The sequence below is a fragment of the Cyprinodon variegatus genome, unplaced genomic scaffold (assembly GCF_000732505.1).
Source record: "Cyprinodon variegatus isolate N-32 unplaced genomic scaffold, C_variegatus-1.0 Scaffold1, whole genome shotgun sequence".
In the NCBI taxonomy this organism is placed as follows: Eukaryota; Metazoa; Chordata; class Actinopteri; order Cyprinodontiformes; family Cyprinodontidae; genus Cyprinodon; species Cyprinodon variegatus.
The window spans coordinates 134,373-155,936 of NW_015150454.1; the positions used below are offsets into that span (position 1 = coordinate 134,373).

Below are 21,564 nucleotides of genomic sequence, written 5' to 3' on the forward strand. Positions count from 1 at the left end.
CATATAAGAATGACAAGAAAATTAACTGAGTTTTAAATCTGATCCACAAGGAAGCAAATATGTGCCTGAGTATGATAACTTCATGATGAGCAACAATGATGTATTAACTGCCAATTATATAATATTCTTAAATATAATAAAATCAAAATCACTTATGCTTATATTATACAGTAATATTACAATTACCAGTAGGATTTCAGGTTATCTGTAAACCTTTTGTGTAACTGTTAACCCTTTATAGGGCACTCAGGGAAATACTTTGACATTCAAAATTTCAACTTTAGAGTATTATCAGAAGACAGAAAAAGACCTTATTAGATTTGTGAAATTAAAAAAGTATTTTTATGGTAAAAAAAAAAAAAAAATCAAGGTCAATGAACTGACCAAGAACAGTCACCCTCCCTATGGTGAAAAAGAAAACAATTACGGAAAGAAAATAGCATAAGTTTTTGGTACAACAACCCTCAGAAAATTAATGTTGAAACAGAAACTTACTTTTTCTTGACTTTTTAGCTTAGCTTATTAACTTATTCAATTAGCTTTTTAACTTTTAGAAATGAGCTTATTAAGTTTTTATCTTCAATTATTAACTTTTTAAAGTTAATTCACAGTAAGATATACACCGTAGGCAGCATTATATTACTATGAATCAGTTTTACATCAGCTTTAACACAATGGTGGACCCTGCAGACCACATTTGACCTGAAGATTTGCATTATTTGTTGCAAAGTGTTCTTTATATCAAAGTTACTGAAAAATAGTAACTTGGATGATAAAGGGGTTAATCACAACTTACAGGTTTAAGCGACTGTGAACACTGCAGTGTTACAAAATCATACAGCCTCCACTGTGTTTTATAATCTGATAGCAGAGTAGAGTTATCGGGTTTTTTGTATCCGATCCTCTCACACTACATGGCCAGTTTTTCTGAAGGGCAGCCTGCACGAATCATTGACACACTCCAAGTGGTGAGTAGTGACCTCAAAAATCCATTATATATCTCAAATTATACTTAGGTCAAAAGTTGCACGTCGTTGCTTTAACACTGAGAGGTGTACCATATAGGCCTGGGCAGGTAAGAACAGATAGGCTTAGCAAATCCTTAGATCACATGATCTATTTTTTTCTTCCTAAATTCTACCATATTCTGCAACGTGATGAAACAATTAAATGTACTTAAGAGCATATATATATATATATATATATATATATATATATATATATATATATATATATATATATATAAAACAAAAACACTGCAAAACCCCTAATAAAGTACAACATTTACAATACATGTATTAATTTTTTACCCTCTGCTTTCTTTCCAGTTTGGTTCAGACTATTTCAATTTCAATAAACATTTTAAAATTATCTTACTGAAAAGAAATTAAAGACATTGTATTTAGGTCTTAAACTTCAGCAGGATCTTTGAGCAGTTGGCATTCAGTCTCAAAGTCACAGCCATTAAGCAGGTCTTGGTAGCGCTTTCGGACATTCTCATAAAGCGGCACTGAGGCCTGTGGATCAGTCACACCAGGGAAGGTCAAAGGCTTTTCGTTTAATACAGGCTGCAGCCTTATATCTCCTTCTCCACAGTCATACAACACCAGGAGGAAATTGGCAGCATAGGGCAACATGTGGCTGGTACGAAAAGAGCGTTGAGTCTGTGAGGCGTAGTTGTTTGATGTCAGGGGGACGGTGTCCTTGAAAAAGCCGAGCAGGGTAAGCAATGGCAGTAGGGTGTCTGCGTGGCCGATCTGGACAGTTACCGGTTCACTGACCTTCTGACATAACCTGAAGGCCACAGGGGCAAACAAGCAACAGTGAAAATGGGTTACGATTACATAAGAGGATGAAAAATGTCTGTGATTGTTAGCAACCAGTAGAAAAACAGGGGATTAAACGTCCTCTTACTTGGTCTCGCTAACTGCTTTATCCAGTCGACTGAACAGGTCATGAAAGAGAATGCAGCTTGATTTGCTGTTGATGTCATGACCGTAGCCTCTTTTCCAGAACTCCCTCAGATCGCTCGCATACTCCATAACCTGTTTCGCAGCAGAAAAATCCCATGTAGCCTTATATTGAAGACAGAATGTAGATCTTTCATATTTTACAGCACTTTTTAAAGGTAATGGAAACCCTTTATCTTCGTTTTACATCCAGCACATTAATACTGGGAGAAGCACGTTAATTTACAAATAAAGACCTGAAAAGTGTAGAGATTTACCTGGAAACTTATTCTGAGTTGTGATTTATCCCACTTTATGGAACAGGTCCCTGGAGGCAAGTTATGGCACTAGATTGTAGTATCACTGTCGTGGTTGTGCCCTATGTGGATTATTGTTTGAGTTTCTTTTTTAGTTTCCAGTTCCACTTTATATTATTCTCTGTTTTCTTGTTCATTGGTTTCTTTTCCATTTTGTGTTATATTTAACCAGTGTTTTTTTTTTCAGTTGCTCTCTGTTGCCCCATGTGCCGGTCTCCTTTCTCCTTTTCCCCTCCTTTCCCTAGTTACTTCTGTCTACACCTGCTCCCTATCAGATAATTAGTCCTCCCATTGTTTCTGTCTCCCATATTTTTACCTCCTGTTCTGTGACTTCTTTTTTCTTAATCTCTGTTTTCCCATGACCTCCTAGTTTTAGATTTCTGTTGCCTTTTCTCGTTAAATCAGCAAAACTCATCTCTGCATTTGAGTCCTCAACCAACCTCCACCCAACCTGACAGTCACAACTAGTGGTGTAAATGAAACTGACTTGCCACAGAAAGACACTTTCATTTGGCAAAGTTTTACACCAGAGGCCCATCCTGCCACAACAACGGTTTAAAATTGGGTAGCTCTCATAGCAGTCAGAGGCTAAACCACCACACCATGAGGGAACATGCAGTTTTGAGCGGTCTATCATATCCAATCCTAGTTAAAAAGATTGACCTGGTAAAGTGTTCCAGGGAAAGCAAAGAACCATAAAAGGGACAATAATAACCATGAAAGTTAATATTTTACATCAGAATGGGAATACAACACAGAAAAATCAGTTTTTGTTTCCCCAAACTTGAAAGATGTAGGGTGGAGCATTTATGAATGATCTAATGATGATCTAAGTATCGTTAAAAAAACATTTGATAGGATTTGATATATATGTGATATATGTATATTGAGCTTAGGGGAGAGTGGTGAGTCATGGGGTGAGATCAGTCCACTACTGGGCTGACTGACAATTCAAACTAGCCTTAAGATTTTTGGTAAAGATTTCTCTTTATTCTGCTCAAATTAAAACTTTTAGGTCTATAGATTTTAGCAAAGTAGATAGGCGTAACTGTAGCTATATCCTAAGAGTAAGACTCCAACCTTTGCATCATCCTCATCAAAGAGCTGACACCAGGGGGAGTTTATTGCCTTGACAGCAAATTCATAAGTGCACAAGAAAAATGCAGCCTCTGCCAAATCTGCAAGTGAAACACACAGGAGATTAGTCATGTAAGCTGTGCAGACAGTGATCTCAAATCTACACCAAAAGAGGAAGTTTTTATAACTGTAATCTGTAAAGCCTCAAACAGGAATTAGTTCTTATACTTTCACCTAGTAGTGTTCTAAGCAATGTGTCCACAATCTGTAGCTTTGTGATATTGACTAGTTTTATTTAAATGCTTAATTTATTAATGACAATATGGTGAAACATAATGGAGATCCGCAATCAAAAGGAGAGGTAGCCAATGATGAAATAAAAAAAAAGTAAATGACAAGACTGTATGTAAAAGGTTAAAACATGGATACAACCATATGTGAGGAGACTGGACGAGACTCCTAGATGCTGTGCAATCTTCTCTTGAACCCTCATCATTTCCAGACCCTGCTTGAACTTTTGCACCTCTGTTACAGCTGACTGGTTTTGATCTACTTCCTGGACATACCGGGTGCAGTGGTTGAAGAACCTCATCAGAGTATCATTTACTTCATGGCCAAACTCCACATCTGCATGGACAGAAAGCATAAGGTTGTTCTGAGAAAGATTATTAGAGTAAAAAAAAAACATTCTATAGTTTTTTCATCATGTTAGTACCTTTGATGGCCCACATCTCTGTCAGTCCTGCTTTGAAGGACAACGTGCTGTTTACACATCTGTGCTTGGAGCTTGTTATGAACTTGATGAGTCCACCTCGAAGTTTCTCCTCGGAAATCATTGAGGGAAACAGCTTTGCCAGCCTGACAGCCAGATGCTTCAGATCCTGCACACCTTTCTGGACCAGTCTGCCGTCCATGTCCTCGGTGTACCACATCGTCCACTGGGTGAGGATCTCACGCAGCCAACTCTGCTTACCAGTAGAATTGTTAAGGATGATATCGTGGAGCTGCTGCATCTTCCTGACGTCCTTGGCATTTGGATACCTTGTCCCATGTCTTATGATGGCCGTCAGATGGATTTCCTGACATTCCAGAAAAGGAGGCTCCAAAATAGTTCTGTTTACAGCGAGTATGTCCTGTCTGAGATTTGGGTTTACTTCTTCATACCTCCCTTTGGTATTGAAATACTTGGCGATGAGGGGTATGCCTTCCTCATCCTTAAGCGTCACATGGTGATCAGCACAGCACAAGATTATAAAAAGGTAAAAAAGAAGAGCCATCGTGAAAGACCTGCTAGTAGATTTGAAAGCTGCTCTTAATAACAGAAGCTCCTGTTTGATGAACTGAGCAAAGTCCAATCCAGTTTGTTGACTTTTATTTCCTGACAGAACTTAACCAAATATGCTTTCCTCTATGCAAAGCTTAATATCACTCTGTAGGAAATGCAATTTAAAATGACATGCATTAGTATGGCCAGGCAATCAAATATTTTTCTATTTTTGTTATGCTGTTTATCCAAGGTTTTTTAATTCTATAATAAAACACTTTAGTCTCTATTTTTAATTGATGTTATTATTTTTTTCTGGAAAATGCCACAAATAGTTCAAATGATCTCATTTCCCCTTTGTTTTTATGCTTTTCACTCCACACCTATAATCAGCTTCTGAAGTTCTCAGTTAGCTGCAATGACCCTGCCTCTTTCAACAGTTTCCTGGTGTGTATCATTTAGAAGTCAATTGTTTGCTTAGTTCAGGGTCCAGGGGTTGTGAATTTCATGATTTCAATGGTTTTTCAAGTTCCAGATCAGAATTTTTTATGTTATAAAATAGCCCTGCAGAGAGAATTTCAGGGGCTGCAAAAATCAGAGGATTCACAAGCCCTCTACTTCAAAATCCAATATGGCTGCCCTGCATTCAAACTCATTGATAAGTGCAGAGGAATACCAACAAAATAGGATTTGTAGATTTAGCAAGTACAATATGTCCGAATATAAAATGTTTGAAAATTGTATTGCAAATCCTAGGTGGCTTATAAATATGTATGTATACATTGACATATACTTTTATACTTTTTTTCAGAACTGCTGTTAGAAAATGGCTAACCTTTGAGTGATGCCATTCCCTAATCAAATTTCCGACCTTGGAAGTACATAAATGAAGCACAGCATTAGTGTTAATCAGCCATTGTTAGAGAGCGTCTCAAGACAACACATTTGTGGATATGTGACCCCTAACTTTTGCATCATAGATGGTGAAGTTAATAGTAAATATCTATAAACATGAAATAAACAAACTCCACACATGATGAGGGTAATGCAATAATATCTAGGTTATTATTTTTTTTTTTTATAGCTTTTTAGGTGTTATTAGTCCAAAATGTGGCACTTTAGAGAAATTACAACCTGGGAAATTGCTCTTCTTAATAGCATTAAAAACAACTTTCACAGAAAAAAAAAATATTTCTTGTAAGGTGCCAACATCACTTTGAGCTTAGAATAATAATAATAAGCATTAATATTTTATAATATGAATGGGAGTGAAGGTGTATTAAATGTGTATGCGGTGTGCTGCTGCATTAGTGTGGGATGGGGAGGGAGGTAAAATTGCGCTCATTATGTGAAATTTATAGGAAGATGACTATTAGATTCTAATGAGGTTGGGAGTGCCAATTTTCATACATCTTTATATGAATCTAATATCCCCAGCCAGAAGTAGGATGAGAGGCCAGGACAGTATGTGATATTGAATGTATCTTATGGAAATCAACCTTAAGATTCACTGTTAAAAAAATAAATAAATAAAAAAATAAAAAAATGATAATCTAATAATCTAAACACACAAGCTTCCTTTAGTGACAGGAAAATAAAGCTTAAGACATCTGAAAGACGTCTTAAAGAGCATAACATAATGAGTATTACATACCACTGAATGTCAGGAGAAATACCAGGAGCATCAATTGTATTGTTAAAATAAAACCATCAATTTGCATAAATAATTAAATAAACTTTATATAAATATAAATAAACATTTTGTTAATGATAATAATATTTTTAAAACTGAGAATAATAATAAGAAAACTTTTATGCAGTGTATGTAAATATCTAATTATTTAGGGGCAATTTCATCCTGCACCAGCAGGCGGCTCCAAGTGTTTCAAACTTCCACGTGTAATTCATTTTCAGAAGACTAAAATATCCATTAGTGCCTTTATATATGAAAACAAAGAAACATATTAAGGCCGTTTATCACGTGTATTTTGTTATTTTGGTTATAAATGAATTAAACCCCTGAACATTATATTTTTTTGCTAAATTCTGTAGCAAAGTAGTTAGAAAATCCTACATTTCGGCGGGACGTGAAGGCAACAGGCATGACGCCTCCTTCGAACCGCCTGAAAACAGACTTAGAGAGAGAGAGAGAGAGAGAGCTCCTCAATACAGCTACTAGGGTGCCTGGGCGTTTTGATAAGCGTTTCGAAACTACAAAGGTAAGATAATTTCATTTACATGGCCAAATGTTGACACTGTTTTGTGGAAAGACAAACGATAGCTATCCTGTGAGGTTTTCTGTGTATGTGTGTGTGTGTAGGGGGGGGGTCTGCTTTAGAAGATAAGTCGTGTCGAGGTATAGCTGTCAGTAATTGTGAAAACTCCTAAGGTATCACAAACTGTTGGAACAACTACGCCTTATTTTGTAGCATATGGCCGTCAGTTTACCCCTAAACCACACCAGAGCGATATATTTAAACGCAGGCATCGCATAAGCTAACCAAACGCTCACCCATGGCCTTGGTTGGGGGTTAGAAACATTTCAACAGCTGCCGAAAGAAAAAAACATCTCCGTTATCATGTGTAATCCCGACCCTAGAGAGGCCAAAGCCCGTTTCACCGCAGTTACACTGACGTTTTCACCACGTATGGGTTTGTGGGTTATGATGGTCGAGCAAGAGGTGGCTATAGCTAAGATGCCATCATTTGTTGCTGTAATTCTGCACTAAAAGGTATCATGCTAGCTGTGGTCTGGAAGACTCCAGCTTTGCTGTCTATTTTTAGATGGATCAGTGAGTCTGTAAGCTCCGGTACAACGTCCGATTGTGTGATTGTGAAGTGGATCCGTGTCTTTAATACAAGTAGGCAGGCTCCTATTAACTATGACTTTAGAAATCTTACAGGTGTGTGTTTGTTGAAGAGTGACTGATTTGTTTGGAGGTTTTAAAAAGGTACTTCAGAGAGAAGGACGACTAAAAATAGGTTGGATTACACCTTTGAGAGACTCCTATTCAATTCAGTTCAGTTTATTTATATAGCACCAATTCACAAGGCACAGATCATATAGTCTGATTGATTCAAAGTTTTCTATCTAAGGAAAACCGGTTGATTGCATCGACTCATTGACTCAGATGCAATCCCTCACACTAGGCATGCTTATAGTGAAAGTGGAGAGGAAAAACTCCCTTTTAACAGGAAGAAACCTCCAGCAGACCCAGGCTCAGTGTGAGTGGCCATCTGCCGAGGCCGACTGGGGTTCAAGGAGATAGAAGCAGTGATACAAAAAGCCAGGCAGAAAAGCTCCGAACCAACTCCCATATCAGAGGATGAAAAGAGCACATCCAGCCAGTCACAGTCAGAGAAACAGGACTACATTGGAAAAAACATCTATATAAACACAGGTGTTGATGGCAGTAGCACAGCTGGTATTTCTCTCCATGGTGGTGTCCCAGCCAAACAGGAACAGACGAGGCAAAGATACTATGAGAAAAAACAGAGAGAGCATAACGTTAGAGATTGAACTGACTGATTATGCAGAGTGGAGGAATAGAGATGAAGCAAAATGATGAAATAGTGTTCCCTATGTCCTCCTGAAGTCTAAGCCTATAGCAGCATAACTATAGAGATAGCTCAGGATAACCTGAGCCACTTAAACTATAAGCTTTATCAAAAAGGAAAGTTTTAAGCTTACCATTAAAAGTAGACAGGGTGTTTGCATCACAAACTAAAACTGGTAGTTGGAGCCTGATAACTAAAAGATCTGCCTCCCATTCTACTTTTAGAAATTCTAGGAACCACTGGTAAACCTGCAGATTAAAAGCGAAGTGCTCTAAATTATAACATTAATATTGTCATATAACTAGCTGAATCTTAGAGGCTATTTCTTAACTATTTACACTTGCATTGACCTTTGCCTATTTCTTTTTTCTATAAAGTCTGATGTGCAAAAGCTGATTTTTATTCTATTCATTTCTTTTCAATCTTTCTCCTAATTTAACTCCATAAAAATGGTAAAGATGTTGCACCAGGTTCCTTGATAGAAGTTTTGAATTTTACAGTTTAAATAATAAATATTTAAACAAATTTTCTCTAATATTTCTTTCTTAAAACAGTAAACTAAATAATTAAAAATACCATAAATAGATAATGAAATGTATCCTTGCATTGTAATAAATCTTTATAACACAAATGTAATAAAATGGGCACACACAGTTGGTCGGATCCTGTTTGAAATTCAGGAAAGCAGCTGCGTTTTTAAATAATAAGTTTTAGAGTTATTTGTGTATCAATAATAACTAACAGCATTTAGAAAGAGATTACCGCATGGAAAATATATTAATTGTTTTCTTTTTATTTAATTTTTCCATAAAGACATTTTTCAGGTTTTCTTTAATGAGTTCTGGTGCAAATAAACCTTAATGACATCTAAAACACCTTCAGTCAGCAAATAGGGAAACTCCCAAACCAAAGGATTTTTTTCTTTAACAATTAAAAACACTAATAAGGAATCTTTTGTCATTAAGGGGGGAAAAAGTGTTCTGCTTTTTCAAAGTTAATCTTAAAGTTGAATCCTAAAAAAAACAAAAAAACAAAAACAAAAGTTTGATGTTATGCTCTTGCTATGACAACAAGTAAATAATAAAAATAACTCAGTGATTTTGAGTATTTACTTTGTTATTCAGGTTGTCTCTGAAACCTGCACCTGATGATAAATAAGAAGATTTTTCTTCTTTGCTAAGGAAAAGAGCAGCCATTGTTGCAATTATAGATCTTGTAAATAGAACAAAAACACCACCTCAGACCTACTGATAATAACAAGCTTTAAATTTCCTTTGATTAGAGAAACAATGAAAAGTTTCCTCATAAAGAAACGGTGCATAGATGTATTGCAGTGCAGTTTGCACTGGTGCTGTTTGCCAAGGTAATTTGTTTAAATGACTGTAATATGCAAAGCATCCTTTCTCTTGAATGCATTTCCTCTCTAATTCTCTCTGTTACTATTACATAATACACCAGAACCTCACTTTAATATTCTAACAATTTCTCCAACCAATAACATTAGCACCAGGGTCATGCATTTTGACATAATTTCTTTAAAATCAGTTAGTTTGATAAAGCTGTTTTCTCCCCACAGCTCTGAATGTGCCCTGTCCTCTTAGAGGACCAATGCCTCAAAGTGAATTAGTTGTTATAACAACCTGTCTGTGGTTTCTTCCAAGAGGCTGCAAAGAAATCCAGTGTAGACTGACAAAGCTAGATCAGTTGAAGGAGACAGTTATCTGAACAAATAGATAGTCGTGTGTCTAATAAAGGGAAGCAATGAGAAAGCAGATTGAAACATGCACATGACACTGGCGGTCAGTGTCAAGAGGGCCAAATGTGAAAAAGAGGTTATTGTTGTCTCTGTATCCAGCCTTTTGCACTGAAAGCAGCATTGCCATCCCAAATTATGTCTGACTCCCAGCCAGCGAGGAAGTGAGAGGGGTGCACTGGACTAGCGTGGCACAGCAGCGGTTTTGGTGGAAACAATGAGCTGTCTGTGGTCTGTGTGATTCAGCTCTGGAAAACTTGTCAGTTGACAACCTCTGTTTTGGCCAAACATTGACTTAGATATATCGCCCAGTTAGAACTATTAAACCTGGTCATCCTGAATCAGCCTTAGATCCTTATCGGCTCTAGATCACTTTAAAAACTCTAAAGGAATTGTAATATTTAGTTTTAAACAGGCTCTTGTTTTGTGGCCCCAGCTCTGCAGGGTGTACATAGTTCTCTTCCTCTCCAGTTCTCGTACCAAAGCGTCCTGGGGAAAGGCACAGACTCTCACGAATGCCTGCTGTGGGTGTATGAACTTTATCGAAACAAGTTGAGAGGGCAGATAAAAAAAAGTATGTAAGCTTCTTTCTGCCTTCTTCTCAAATAATAAATGTAAACATCTGTTTTTAAATCCTTAACAGTTGCTAATTAGAGTTTAGAAATAAAAACGAAGTTGCCGTGAAATTCAGAGCCTCAACCAACAGGTCTGCTTGAAGAATAAACAATGACTGACATATGTTGACGTGGCTGGGAATGAGTAATATCAACATCCAAGGGATGAGGCTGAAAACCGGCCAGGGAATAAACAGATAACGCTACTAATGGGGCAAAATAAAATTAGAAATCTGGCCTGCCTACAGCGTATGGTGTTTTTATTTAAATGAAATGAAATGTAGCTCAGGCCATACTAAACAGTGTTAGTTTATTCTTGTTTCAGTGTTACTGCAGAAAGAGCAGAACATGTGTAATATTCTGTGTAAAACACATCTTAGAACTGCTAAATATTATGATTGTCTGGTATTTATACTTCATATCAAATGCATGTTTTCCAACTTGAATGATTAGGATGCACTGATATGAAAATCTGGGCTAATATTGATAACCGATATTAATATTGCAAGAATTGCAAGCAGATATTTACCTTTATCATATATTTAATATATTTAGCTCCTTTGCTTCCCCTAAACACCTACAGCACTTTTCATATGACTGCCCCCTCCCAAAAAAAAAAATCCTACAAACCGTGCGACCATAATTTTATTGAGTATTGTTGAAATGCCGTTTAATTGCATTTTACTGGATAGTTATAGCGTTAGCAACACATTTGCTACGTGAGCATTGCAGACATGGAGTCTGTGGCTGCAGCTGTAGGCTTTGCTCAGCAATAGGCCATTGCTCCAACAGGGTCAATTATAGCAACAACATAAGTTGCCACGATAAGGAGACGAAAAATTCCCTGTACCTAGCACAAGCCGTCCGATCAATGTCTCCGCTTTTAGCGTCTGATGAATGTTGCTCACAAGCAACAGCTGGCCGTGCAGCTTACAGTCGAATTAGAAGAGTTGAGCAGTCATTGCCCTTTAAAATAAGGTCACGTCTCAGAGGGGATGATGGAAATAAAAGCCAGTTTTTCTTTTTTAGCAAAAGTTAGTTTTGTGCAGCCCTACTTTAGTGCCAATAACAATTTGTCATATGTAGACGTTTCAGAACTGCCGGGGTCTTTACTTTGCACTTTTCTGGGATAGATATGAGTTGTTTTTATAATTTATTAGAGGGATTCGTGAACAGAGACTTTTAGGGTAAGCTGTGTTTATCATTTTAAACATATAACAGAAAAACTGTCAAAGAGGCAAGAAGCCTTGGCCTAAACAATGAGGAGAGAGAGAGACAATCACCTGATTTAATCTTCATTTCATTTGTTTATCTTTTAGTTTTATGTAAAAATAGCTGGATTTTTTTTTTTTTTTTTTTCAAACAATAATTTCTAAAATGTTACATTGGAAAAGTTTTATAGTTGAGGAAAAGTCATTTTCCTAAGTCGGCACAGGTATCTGTTGGGGTCGATCTTGGCTGGCTTTCAAGTTTTTTGTTGTTGTTTTTGTTTTTATATCATTATCAGAATTATATCGTATATCATGATAGAAGTTTCGGCCATATCGTCCAGCCTTACCTTTATCCCAGGTAATAATCAGTAATTGTTTTTTTTTATAATTGCACAATTAGAGTTAATTGATTAATTCCTATTCTAAATAACTCCTTTTATTATAAACACATAAAATGTATGTCTACAGACATCTAATTGCCTCGTATTTGTCCTACTAATTGATTTAAAGTTGACATTTTAAAGGTAATAGTCTCATTTGGGTCCAAATGCTTATTTTTTATGCATTAAGAATTAATTTGACATCAGTGTGTATAACTGATCCCCAGTACTGGAGCAGGTTCCCACTGCCACCCTGATGGCTTTGATCTTTTTTTTTATTAATCGCTGATTAGGGATGTTTGGAGTAGGAGGTCTCCTCAAACCAACCAGAAGCTTCCATGTTGTCTCCACCATAATTAGAAACACATGCAGCTTTATTGCTGGTCACATGATGTCCCAGTTTTATTTTTGTTGCCTAGGAGGCGAGTAGGGCTTTAAAGGCTTTTGTCTTGTTTTTCAGAACAATATCATGTCTGTATTTAGGATTAACGTCAAACTACATTGAGTTAAGATGTCAGTCAATGTTTTATATGCAGAAAATAAAAGAATGTTAATCCAGCATGTTAATAGTCCAGCTCTGCTGTCCAAGCTGTTTTAAACCAAACTGGGTAATTCTCCAATCAAACGCTTCCAAGGTTCTGAATAATTCCTTATTTACCTTTTGCTCTTTTTTGTTGCTTTTGACTGAATTCAAAATGTACTCTTATTGAAGTTTTTTAAACCTGTCTAATAACAGAGTAAGTCTTGAGAAGGTACACGTTAACGACAGGTTACGTTTATCCTTAGTTTAGATATTGTAAATGGGGCTAAAACAATTAGTTGGATTCGTTAATAATCATTTATTGAAATAGTCATCAAGTAAGGCATGTTTTAGAGACTCTAAAATCGTCTGTCACTATGCTTTTCCAATATGCAAGTGGAAAAGTTTACTTTCACCTGGTTGAATTATGCAGAAAAATGTTTTGCTAAACAATTATAATTGATCAAAAAATAATCAACAGATTAATCGAAGGGCAAAATATTAGTTAGTTGTAGCCCTAATCTTGTCAAATAAGTTTTCTCTCTTATTTAACGTTGACTTAAATATAAATGCATGCCCACATCTACAGCTGTATGATCAGATTTGATTTATTTGTTGTGAGTTAGAGGAAAAAAGGCAACACTAAGAGCGTGACAAAATTAAACATTAAGCATTTTCTTTTAATCTGTGGCTATACAAAGTAAAAGAAAAGGTGCAGTTTTCCAGAATTTGTTCTCATTAACAGCTTCACACAGAACAACTGGAACTAAATAGCTGAATAAATGATGTTGGACGACTTTAAAACCAAGCTCCATCGTACTTCAGGTTCCTAAATTAAGCCTGGTTGAATTTCAATCAGCAAACTTAAAGGGGATGATTTAACAAATACAATAAGGGTTCCAAAGTTCCCAAACTGCTTTGAATCTGCGGTCGTGGTTGGAAACTCCCTTTCTCTTTGACGAATAAAAAAAAAATGAAACAAAACAAAACTCAGTGTGTGGTATTGTTTTATTCAAGGACTGCTTAAAAAATAAAAGTACATGAAATCCAACAGCGAGTTGAAGGAAACCACGCCCTGCGTCCGTCCTCTGTTTTGCTTGAGTAAGACCTTAGTTCTGTGTCTTTTTAAAGGTTTGCAACAGAAAGAGATTCGTGCATTTTTGCAACGCCATGCCTGAGTGCTTAGTTTACGCCTCTTGTTCCTTTGAGAATTTGTGGGAAAAGGGAGTGTTTGGAAAATAAAATATCATTCAGCAGCCTAGGAATCCTTCTGGGGGGCCAACTTCAATCAATAGGGAGAAGGTTTTAAAAACCAGCATGTCCGTGCAAGACGCTGTGCAGACCAGTTTTCTGTTTGGGTTTACGTTTGATTTTCACATGTTTGTTTTAATCATTTTATTCTGAGTTCAGTGGAAAGTTTAGAAGCACATGTATGTTAGTCACTGTGAGTATTGAGATATTACAACACTTGTGAATGAATCAGCATATAATAGTATTTCCTCTTCAGGGAAGGTAGGTTTTTTTGCAGTTAAAGAACGTACGACTATTCAGTGAATAGAGTATGGCTAAAGAAACTCAGAACCATAAAAACATAAAAAATATAAGTTAAAATTTCTAGTAAATGCATAAGGACTTTTTTGTAACTTTATAAACCTGTAATAGATACTTAACACATAGCTTCTTTTATTGTCACTAAAAGCTAACTTTTGTCAGAAGTAGATCTGGTAACCTGATATCAACCTGTTATCAACCCTATAAAAGTTCCACTGGAAAACAAACATCATTGTGACGCTCTCAAGATAAAGCTCCATGTTTAAAATGGTTGATATGATAAGACGGTTGACTAAATATTGTATGGCTAATTATTTGCTGCACATAGTGCCCCCGTGTGACAGCCTATTTTTATCATGTTTTGGAGCAGCGTGCAACTGAACAGTGAGAGGCGGTTTGATGTACTTTAAAGTTATTGAGGAAGCTTCAGGGGATGTTTTATATTTCATTCTGTCAGCAGAAGGTCTGGCTGTTGGGAATCTGTCATTTTATGATGCTTATTGTGTATCTAAATAATAAAAAGACCATTTATCTATTAATCAAGCTAAGTTTTGTGGTATAATTATACTGTAGCTTGTGTGTTTTACTTTGCAGTAAACCTGGTCTTGTGTTTCCTCACTGCATTTTGACTAAAGATAAGTACAAAACAAAAGATCCAATCCTAGGGTTGCAAACCTCAGCGCTCATTTTCTTAAGATAACATATTCAGTTTGGGTCATTTCTCTTATCACATTTTTGAACCCTACTCACAACCAACTCCAAGTTGTTTTAGAATAGAAGCAGGTAGATCTCATGGGATTTTTAAACAAGGTTATATCTTGTGAGAATCTGTTGCATTCAATGGTTGGGAAAATAAAACTAAACTAAGACTAGTTAATCAGTGGTGTTCTCTGGGTTATCCATTGTAAGAACATTCAACTGTCCTTTAGGGTTTTTTGATCTTGTATTAGACAAGGCCATTACCAGGGAACGTGGAGGTTTTCAATGGGAAGGCGACCAGATGCTGGGAGCCACAGGTAATTAGTTGATGTGGGTCTGGTGCCCTGGTTGAGCTTTTTACTTGATATTTTTATTTTTTTTACCCCCAAACAGATTGTTTTCAAAGGTTTTTGTCACCTTGACTTAAAGAAACACACACGTCAACCTTTAACTGTGAATGGAACCACATTTCGGCTTTAAACACGCTCAGGGCTGAATTATTAATTCCTCGCATGTTGCAGAGTCGCAAATGGGAAATTTTAGCTTTGCTGGAGCTTTTAAACTGGTTGAAGAAACAGTCTGACAAAGAGGACGAAAGAAAACATTGAGACACATTTTCCAAGCTCCTGGGAGATGAGCAACTGAGGAGAAACAAATCCTTCTGGATTTGTGACACATTCCCAGCTTATCTTACAACAATAAAGTAATAATAAATAATAAAGTGATTTATGTGACCTTTCCATTTCTCAGAATTTTCTGTATGACTTCCTTAACCTTGCCACAGGTACATTTAACTCATTCTTAAGGTAAGACTGGCCTACCGTGTGAGTCACAGGCAAACATGGAGTTAATTCGTAACCATAGTGTCCATCGCATAAACCTGACTGGCCCAGTTATGTCAATATTGACATCATATTTGCAGTGTTTGTATACCAGCTGTAAATGGATCCTGGTGAGAGTGTTGCGCCTTGCCCATTGTCAGTGTTCTCAGTATGAAATAAAAACTGAAAGAGGATACTAGTTTTCCGAAAGAGAGTTCAGAACATGATTTGCACAGAGAGAGAACGACCTATTTGCTTTAAGAGCAGGTTTCTGTAGAGGTAATATCACACATGTGACAGAGATTGATAGTCGTCTGACTAAAGATCTGTCGGATGTAGATAACTTGACAGGATTAGCTTTTGTTTGAGTTAAAAAGCAAAGATGACTGAAATACAAATATTTAATGATTGACCTGTTTTGGTTTGGATGTGTGAATGTTGGCAAAAGTGCTTATCTCTTAATGAGTCTTTTTTTCTGTTCTGCTTTTTATGGAATATTAAAGGTTTCCAGCTTTTTTTCCTGGAGCCTGTCGTTTTTATGTTCGCAGACCAGCTTTAAAATGTTTTAAGAAATGTTCTCTACCGCAGTGAATAAAGCATGTAGGACCATTAACTTTTACTCCTTGGACCAGATTAGATAATTGTGCACCTTTATCTATAGGAATAAACCAACCCTCCCATATATTAAGTGACTTCTAGTCTCATCGTCGGGAGAAACTCACAAAATTAGCAGCTCAAATGTTGCGTAAGGAGGGCTGCCTTAGATTTATCAGGGTTTTCTGTTGCATTTTTAGGGATTTTAAATTGCTCTAGAATACCTCGGCCGTGTATTTGACTAAACGGCCGTTTTTTTCTGTAGTAGTTTAAAGATTTGCTTGAAGATGGTAGAACTGGGATGTACGCTGTCTGTTTGAGTTATTTCCTATAAAAGAACGGAGACATTTCTAACATCTGAAGTCCTATTCTGCATTACTGGTCTTTTTGTAGAAGGCAAAATTACTTCTCAAGCAAATGAGATGCTTTCCTCTTGTTTTCTTTTACTTGACATTTAGTTTGTAAAAATGGAAAAGTAAAATTAACACCATGAACATATACAGTATGTACAAATTAGGAAAGCAATAAAAAGATGTAATTCCTGACTGGAGTGAGGTGCTGAAAGTTTAGAAGTTGACTTTCAAAATGCTGAAATAGCGCTTAATCTTTTGGAAATGTATGTATCTAGCTTGGCTGGTCTTTCATTAAATAATCTGCTTGTCTGAGTAGAAACATGGAAGAATGGAGCTGATAAAAGATGAACTGGAGGGATAAACAGTTTTCCTCCTCTCGGGTCATTGTGCTGGAGCTGGTGAATTTATAGAGGGAATTTTGGACCACATATCTGTGATTGATGTGCCACTTTCAGCTCAAATTGAGGTCAGGTATTTTAGGAATAAAAAGCAGAGCGGCGTTTATTTCAGACGTTTTTATTGACTGCACATTGAACGGTTTTAAGGCTGTCCAGTGCTATCTGCTAAACCACGGGGGGGACATGGTGTGACAGTGTTACTGTCACATTGATGAACTGTTGCCCTGATGTCCCAAATTATAACAGTGGTAGTGCAATTTGTTTCACCATTTTTACAGTGATAATTATCTGCTTGTTTCATACAAACAGCGATCTACCTTGGAGTACAACATGCATGATTGGTATTTATTATGTTACAACTTGACAGATCTGTTTAGATTCTTGATTTGTGTTCAAGATTTAAGAAGAATAAATAATCAACAGGTTTATTGTCATGTATGCAACAAAAATAATAACTAAGCACTCGGAATACTAAGTGTTTGTAGATGACTAGAATGATGAAAGGGAAAGAAGGTTTATCCTTGTAAAGTCCATAGGTTACCTTTTAGGAGTTTGGTTGAGAAGAGAAAACCGTAACTTCCTCCGTTAGTGTAAACATCTGGGTCCAAGTGAATGATGTCAGTGATGTAAGAAGAAGTCAGTCAGTGTAAACATAACACAATAGAACCCTGTTCTTTATAAGGACCCGTCTTTGTGTGCTTTAGTTACACAGCACATAGTTGCCCTCAGCTCTGAGTTGTTTTTGACACAAAGTCACTCTGAAGGCAGAAACTTTAAAGGACGCCATGCTTTAGATTGCATATCGATGTAATTTAATGAATGATAAAGTTTAAAGCTCAGAATCACTCGCATGTCATCTTTAAGTCTTATCAATTTGTACATTTTCTGGATATTTAGAAACATAAATATTTCCCTTTTTATGAGCTAAATTTCCCTAAACAAAGACATAGTAAGGAATGAGGATTCTCCCAGTCTCAATCTGAAATTTCGTTACAGGTAATTGCTTTGCTAACCTAGCCAGACCAATACACTCCAAATATTTGAACGTATCTGTTCTAGTCTTTGTTCACCATGCCTGTTTTAAGAATCAAATTCAGGTTATCCAATTCTGGTTTTTGGATGCATTTAGAGCATGATTACACTTTGCTTCAATTGATGTGCACTATGTTCCTAATGTTACTGTTACCAATACATTGGTGTTAGTAGACCATTGTTTAATGATTGTAAAAAAAAAAAAACAGGGTATATATTTATTATGGTGGAAAAGGTGTGAGCGATTTGTACACTGGAAAAAATTGAAATCTAGATAAGCCATTTTTTCTTAAAATAAGTGCATTTGTTCTTGGATTGAGGAGTCAAAAGAGACATTTTGAGAATGGAACAAGACAATTTACACTTAAAGTAAGGAAATATTGTAATGTATTGTCTTATTTCAAGGTGCATATTATCAGATTATCTTATTTTAAGAGTAAAAATACTCATTCCATTAGCAAACTATCTCATTTACCTACTCAAAATAATGATAAATACACTTAATTTAAGATATTTTTTACTTATTTCTAGATCGTTTTCCCAGTGTAATATGCGTGCAAAGGTAAAAACAAATTTAATTTGTTCTGATCATTTTTTTTTTGTACCAACTTGATATTTTTTTCCGATTTATAGACCTATGGGTCGTACGGAGTAAAAATACTACATTTCATCAGTAATACCTGACCTACATTAGTTTTGTTATGTATCCCTTAACTCTAGACTCTCTTCCTCTTTTTCTAACGGTTAAAGTTTGTTCAGTTTCTTCTTTCCAACCCCCTTTTTTTTTTCCCACAGCACTATCTGACCCTTTATGCTAATGTAGCAGGTTTCTTCTCTGTTCTGATATGCCTCACGGATATTTGCACTCATGACATGTTTCAGTTTGCTCTCAGTTTATTGTGTGTCATAAACCTTTTTCTTTTTTTTTTGCTTTTAATGTAAGCTAATAGTTGAGCTGCTCTCTGCTCCTTATCTGTCTGAGGAACATGGGAGGATACACAAAGTCAGATGACGCATAAACATGGTGTCTCTTTTTCTGTAAATGTTGCAAAGAGATTCTTTGGGGAAACTGATAGTACAGACCAAAAGTCTTTCAAAGAGTTTTCTTTATTTTCATGACTATTTTTTAATGATAAAATACATCCACAAGATATTCTTTTTTTTATTTCTAGTTTTAGGTTGTTTGTTGGTTGAGAATTATTCTGTTTTTTCCATCTTTGTATTCATTTGTAAGAGATTATTTCTAACAACAAGCTTTAAGCTGATTCATCGAGCAAAGTTCATTCTCACAGCTGACTCGGTGATGGCTAATCTATGGCGTGTAACAGTCTGAAGGAAGAGATTGCTTATAGCCGTTCTTTTTATCTTTATTAAATACTCGTCACTCTCTTTCCTTCTGCTGTGGGCCAGCTGGCCTGGCTTTGTATGTGATACTGTTTGAAGTCTCAGGAAATGCAGGTTTAATGCTTTCATTTTTTTTCCCATCTCTGGTGGTAATATAATACATGAACATTTGAATGTACTTCGAATCTGATGCCAGGTACAGTTGGAGGTGTTGAAACAGAACCTGTTTGATGGAGCAGATCTGTAATCAGACAAAGGATCAGGTGCCTGTGTGTAGTTTTGTAATTTTTCCAACTGTCCAGGTGGCTGGTTTTTAGCTGCTTTGGCCATATCTGGCTGCACAAAGGCGCAAGTGTTTGATAGATGGGGCTGATCTAATGCTCAGCTTCAACCTTTCTGTTTGGTTTATCTGTCCCTTCACCATTCCACCTAATGGGCTCGGTTTCCTCTTCCTGTAGCTGCAGATCAATCAGAACTTGTCCCCACATTACCCTCACTTCTTCCACAACCATGCAACCTTGAGCTAGACGAGCCGCGCCCCACGTCTACCACTATGATGTGCAACAGATGTCTCCGTATATATCTCTATGTCCACAGCTGTTGACCAGATAGGGGAAAATACGGCTAAAAGGGAGTTGGTGGGAGTGAAATTTTCAGCAAGGAATTTTTAACATTTCTTTTTGTCTGTTTTAGCTATATATTAATATATCATCTAAGTGTAAAATCCTATTGTAAACCATTTATTTCAAATACTCTGTTTTAGCTTAATGACAAATGTGAGCATTATGTTTATTTCAAAATGTCGTCTTGCTGGATATTTTCTCTTAGACTTAACAAAACCCAGCTTTTCAAAAATTAACAGTATAAATAAATATAAAGCCGATCAAACCAGCATTTAAAAACAGTGGATTCATAGTGATAGATGCAGCTGTGCACGGAAATAAGGCTCGTTGAACCGATAGATTTACCAATCATTAGTGACGCTAACAATGTTCCAGTGCATTGCAACACGACTGCTTCTTCCTGTTGAAGTTATGATGATGTCAAATGAGCATGTTAACTTTTTTCCTTGTTAGTCTGTATATTCCCCAACCTTTCTAACGAAAGGGACTGTTTTGGCCCAATTTATGTTAGTTGTTTTTAAAATAACCATGTAGATATGTTATGTATTTATTGGATATATTTTTTCGTTTTCTTTTTATCTGTGGCATATTGTTTTCCCCAAGACTTTCCTTTTTGCAGTGCTCTCAGATTTCAGAAGATGATGCTGGCCTGACCTCAATTTGATTTCCCTCTCAGTTCAATAATCCAGAAAATCATTCTGAAATGTTAACAAACGTCCAACTTAGTGAAGAAGGACGAGCATCCTAATGACACTAAACACTAAATCTGTTTTCTTTTCTTTTCCCTAAATAATCAAAGGATTTTAGATTAATTGACTATCAAATCAGTGGCATAATTGGTAGAAAACTGAATTCAGTTGTAAAAAGTAGCAAAAACAAAACCAGACAGAGCACCCAACCCTCCTCTTTGAAGTACACCCATACTTTGATTCTTTATTCTTTGAAAATTCTTATAACCTTTTATAACCAAATGTCTTTGATGTTGAAGCAGATGCTTTGGTCAGCTGTGTTTATTGTCAAGCTGTACTTCAGACAGAGGGAGCTGATATTCCTGGCTGATGTGTGCAGCATGCACAGGCGTACCGCTGTAGCCTAGTGTACTAGCCCCAGCCGCCAGCGGCAAAAATCCTTTTTGCCTGCTAGTGGTCTAGCCTCGATCAATGCCCCAGGCCCTAGAACTGGCTGGCCAATCACAAAGCAGAGATGTATTTTGAATTTTTGGATGCAAAGCTGGCGGGGTTTTGAGGGAGTGATGATAAAGCTGTGTGACGCTGGAGAAAGGACAACAAGGAACTAAAGCTATGGTGCACGACTATGTTAGAAAATTAAGCAGATAGATTTGCTGTGACAGTTCGTAATTATATACTGATAATGTCAACTTAACTCTGCTATATTCTGTGGAAGAGCCACAGATATCTTTGGCTTATCTGTGTTGTGGCGGAGCTTCTTCAAGTCTCTTGTTTTTTTCGAGGGAGTAGGCTCCCAAGCTCTCTTTTCAGCAGCTGT

At 36.6% G+C, this 21,564-nt stretch overlaps 2 protein-coding genes across 2 annotated transcripts in view; one reads left to right on the plus strand and one right to left on the minus strand.

Annotated features, from left to right (window-relative positions):
* Positions 1-1,361: 1,361 nt before the first annotated feature.
* Positions 1,362-4,620, minus strand: LOC107092394 (multiple inositol polyphosphate phosphatase 1-like). The gene is made up of 5 exons (XM_015386895.1): positions 4,059-4,620; positions 3,776-3,970; positions 3,347-3,444; positions 1,915-2,045; positions 1,362-1,794 (listed from the first exon to the last, which is right to left on the minus strand). The coding sequence occupies exons 1-5, from the start codon at positions 4,618-4,620 to the stop codon at positions 1,410-1,412; spliced, it is 1,371 nt and encodes a 456-aa protein (XP_015242381.1). The 3' UTR covers positions 1,362-1,409.
* Positions 4,621-6,716: 2,096 nt separating this feature from the next.
* sgms1 (sphingomyelin synthase 1) overlaps positions 6,717-21,564 on the plus strand; it is a 22,400-nt gene continuing 7,552 nt past the window's right edge. Inside the window, exon 1 of the mRNA XM_015398158.1 lies at positions 6,717-6,826. The gene's annotated coding sequence lies outside the window, so the exon portion shown is untranslated. The remainder of the gene's footprint in view (positions 6,827-21,564) is intronic.

Excerpts from the sequence above, each read along its gene's own strand:
- LOC107092394 (XM_015386895.1), bottom strand. The coding sequence starts at position 4,620 with ATGGCTCTTCTTTTTTACCTTTTTATAATCTTGTGCTGTGCTGATCAC. Across the intron at positions 2,046-3,346 it reads TTGATGAGGATGATGCAAAG|GTTATGGAGTATGCGAGCGA; the intron begins GTTGGAGTCTTA and ends GCTGCGAAACAG. Across the intron at positions 1,795-1,914 it reads AAAGCAGTTAGCGAGACCAA|GTTATGTCAGAAGGTCAGTG; the intron begins GTAAGAGGACGT and ends TGTGGCCTTCAG.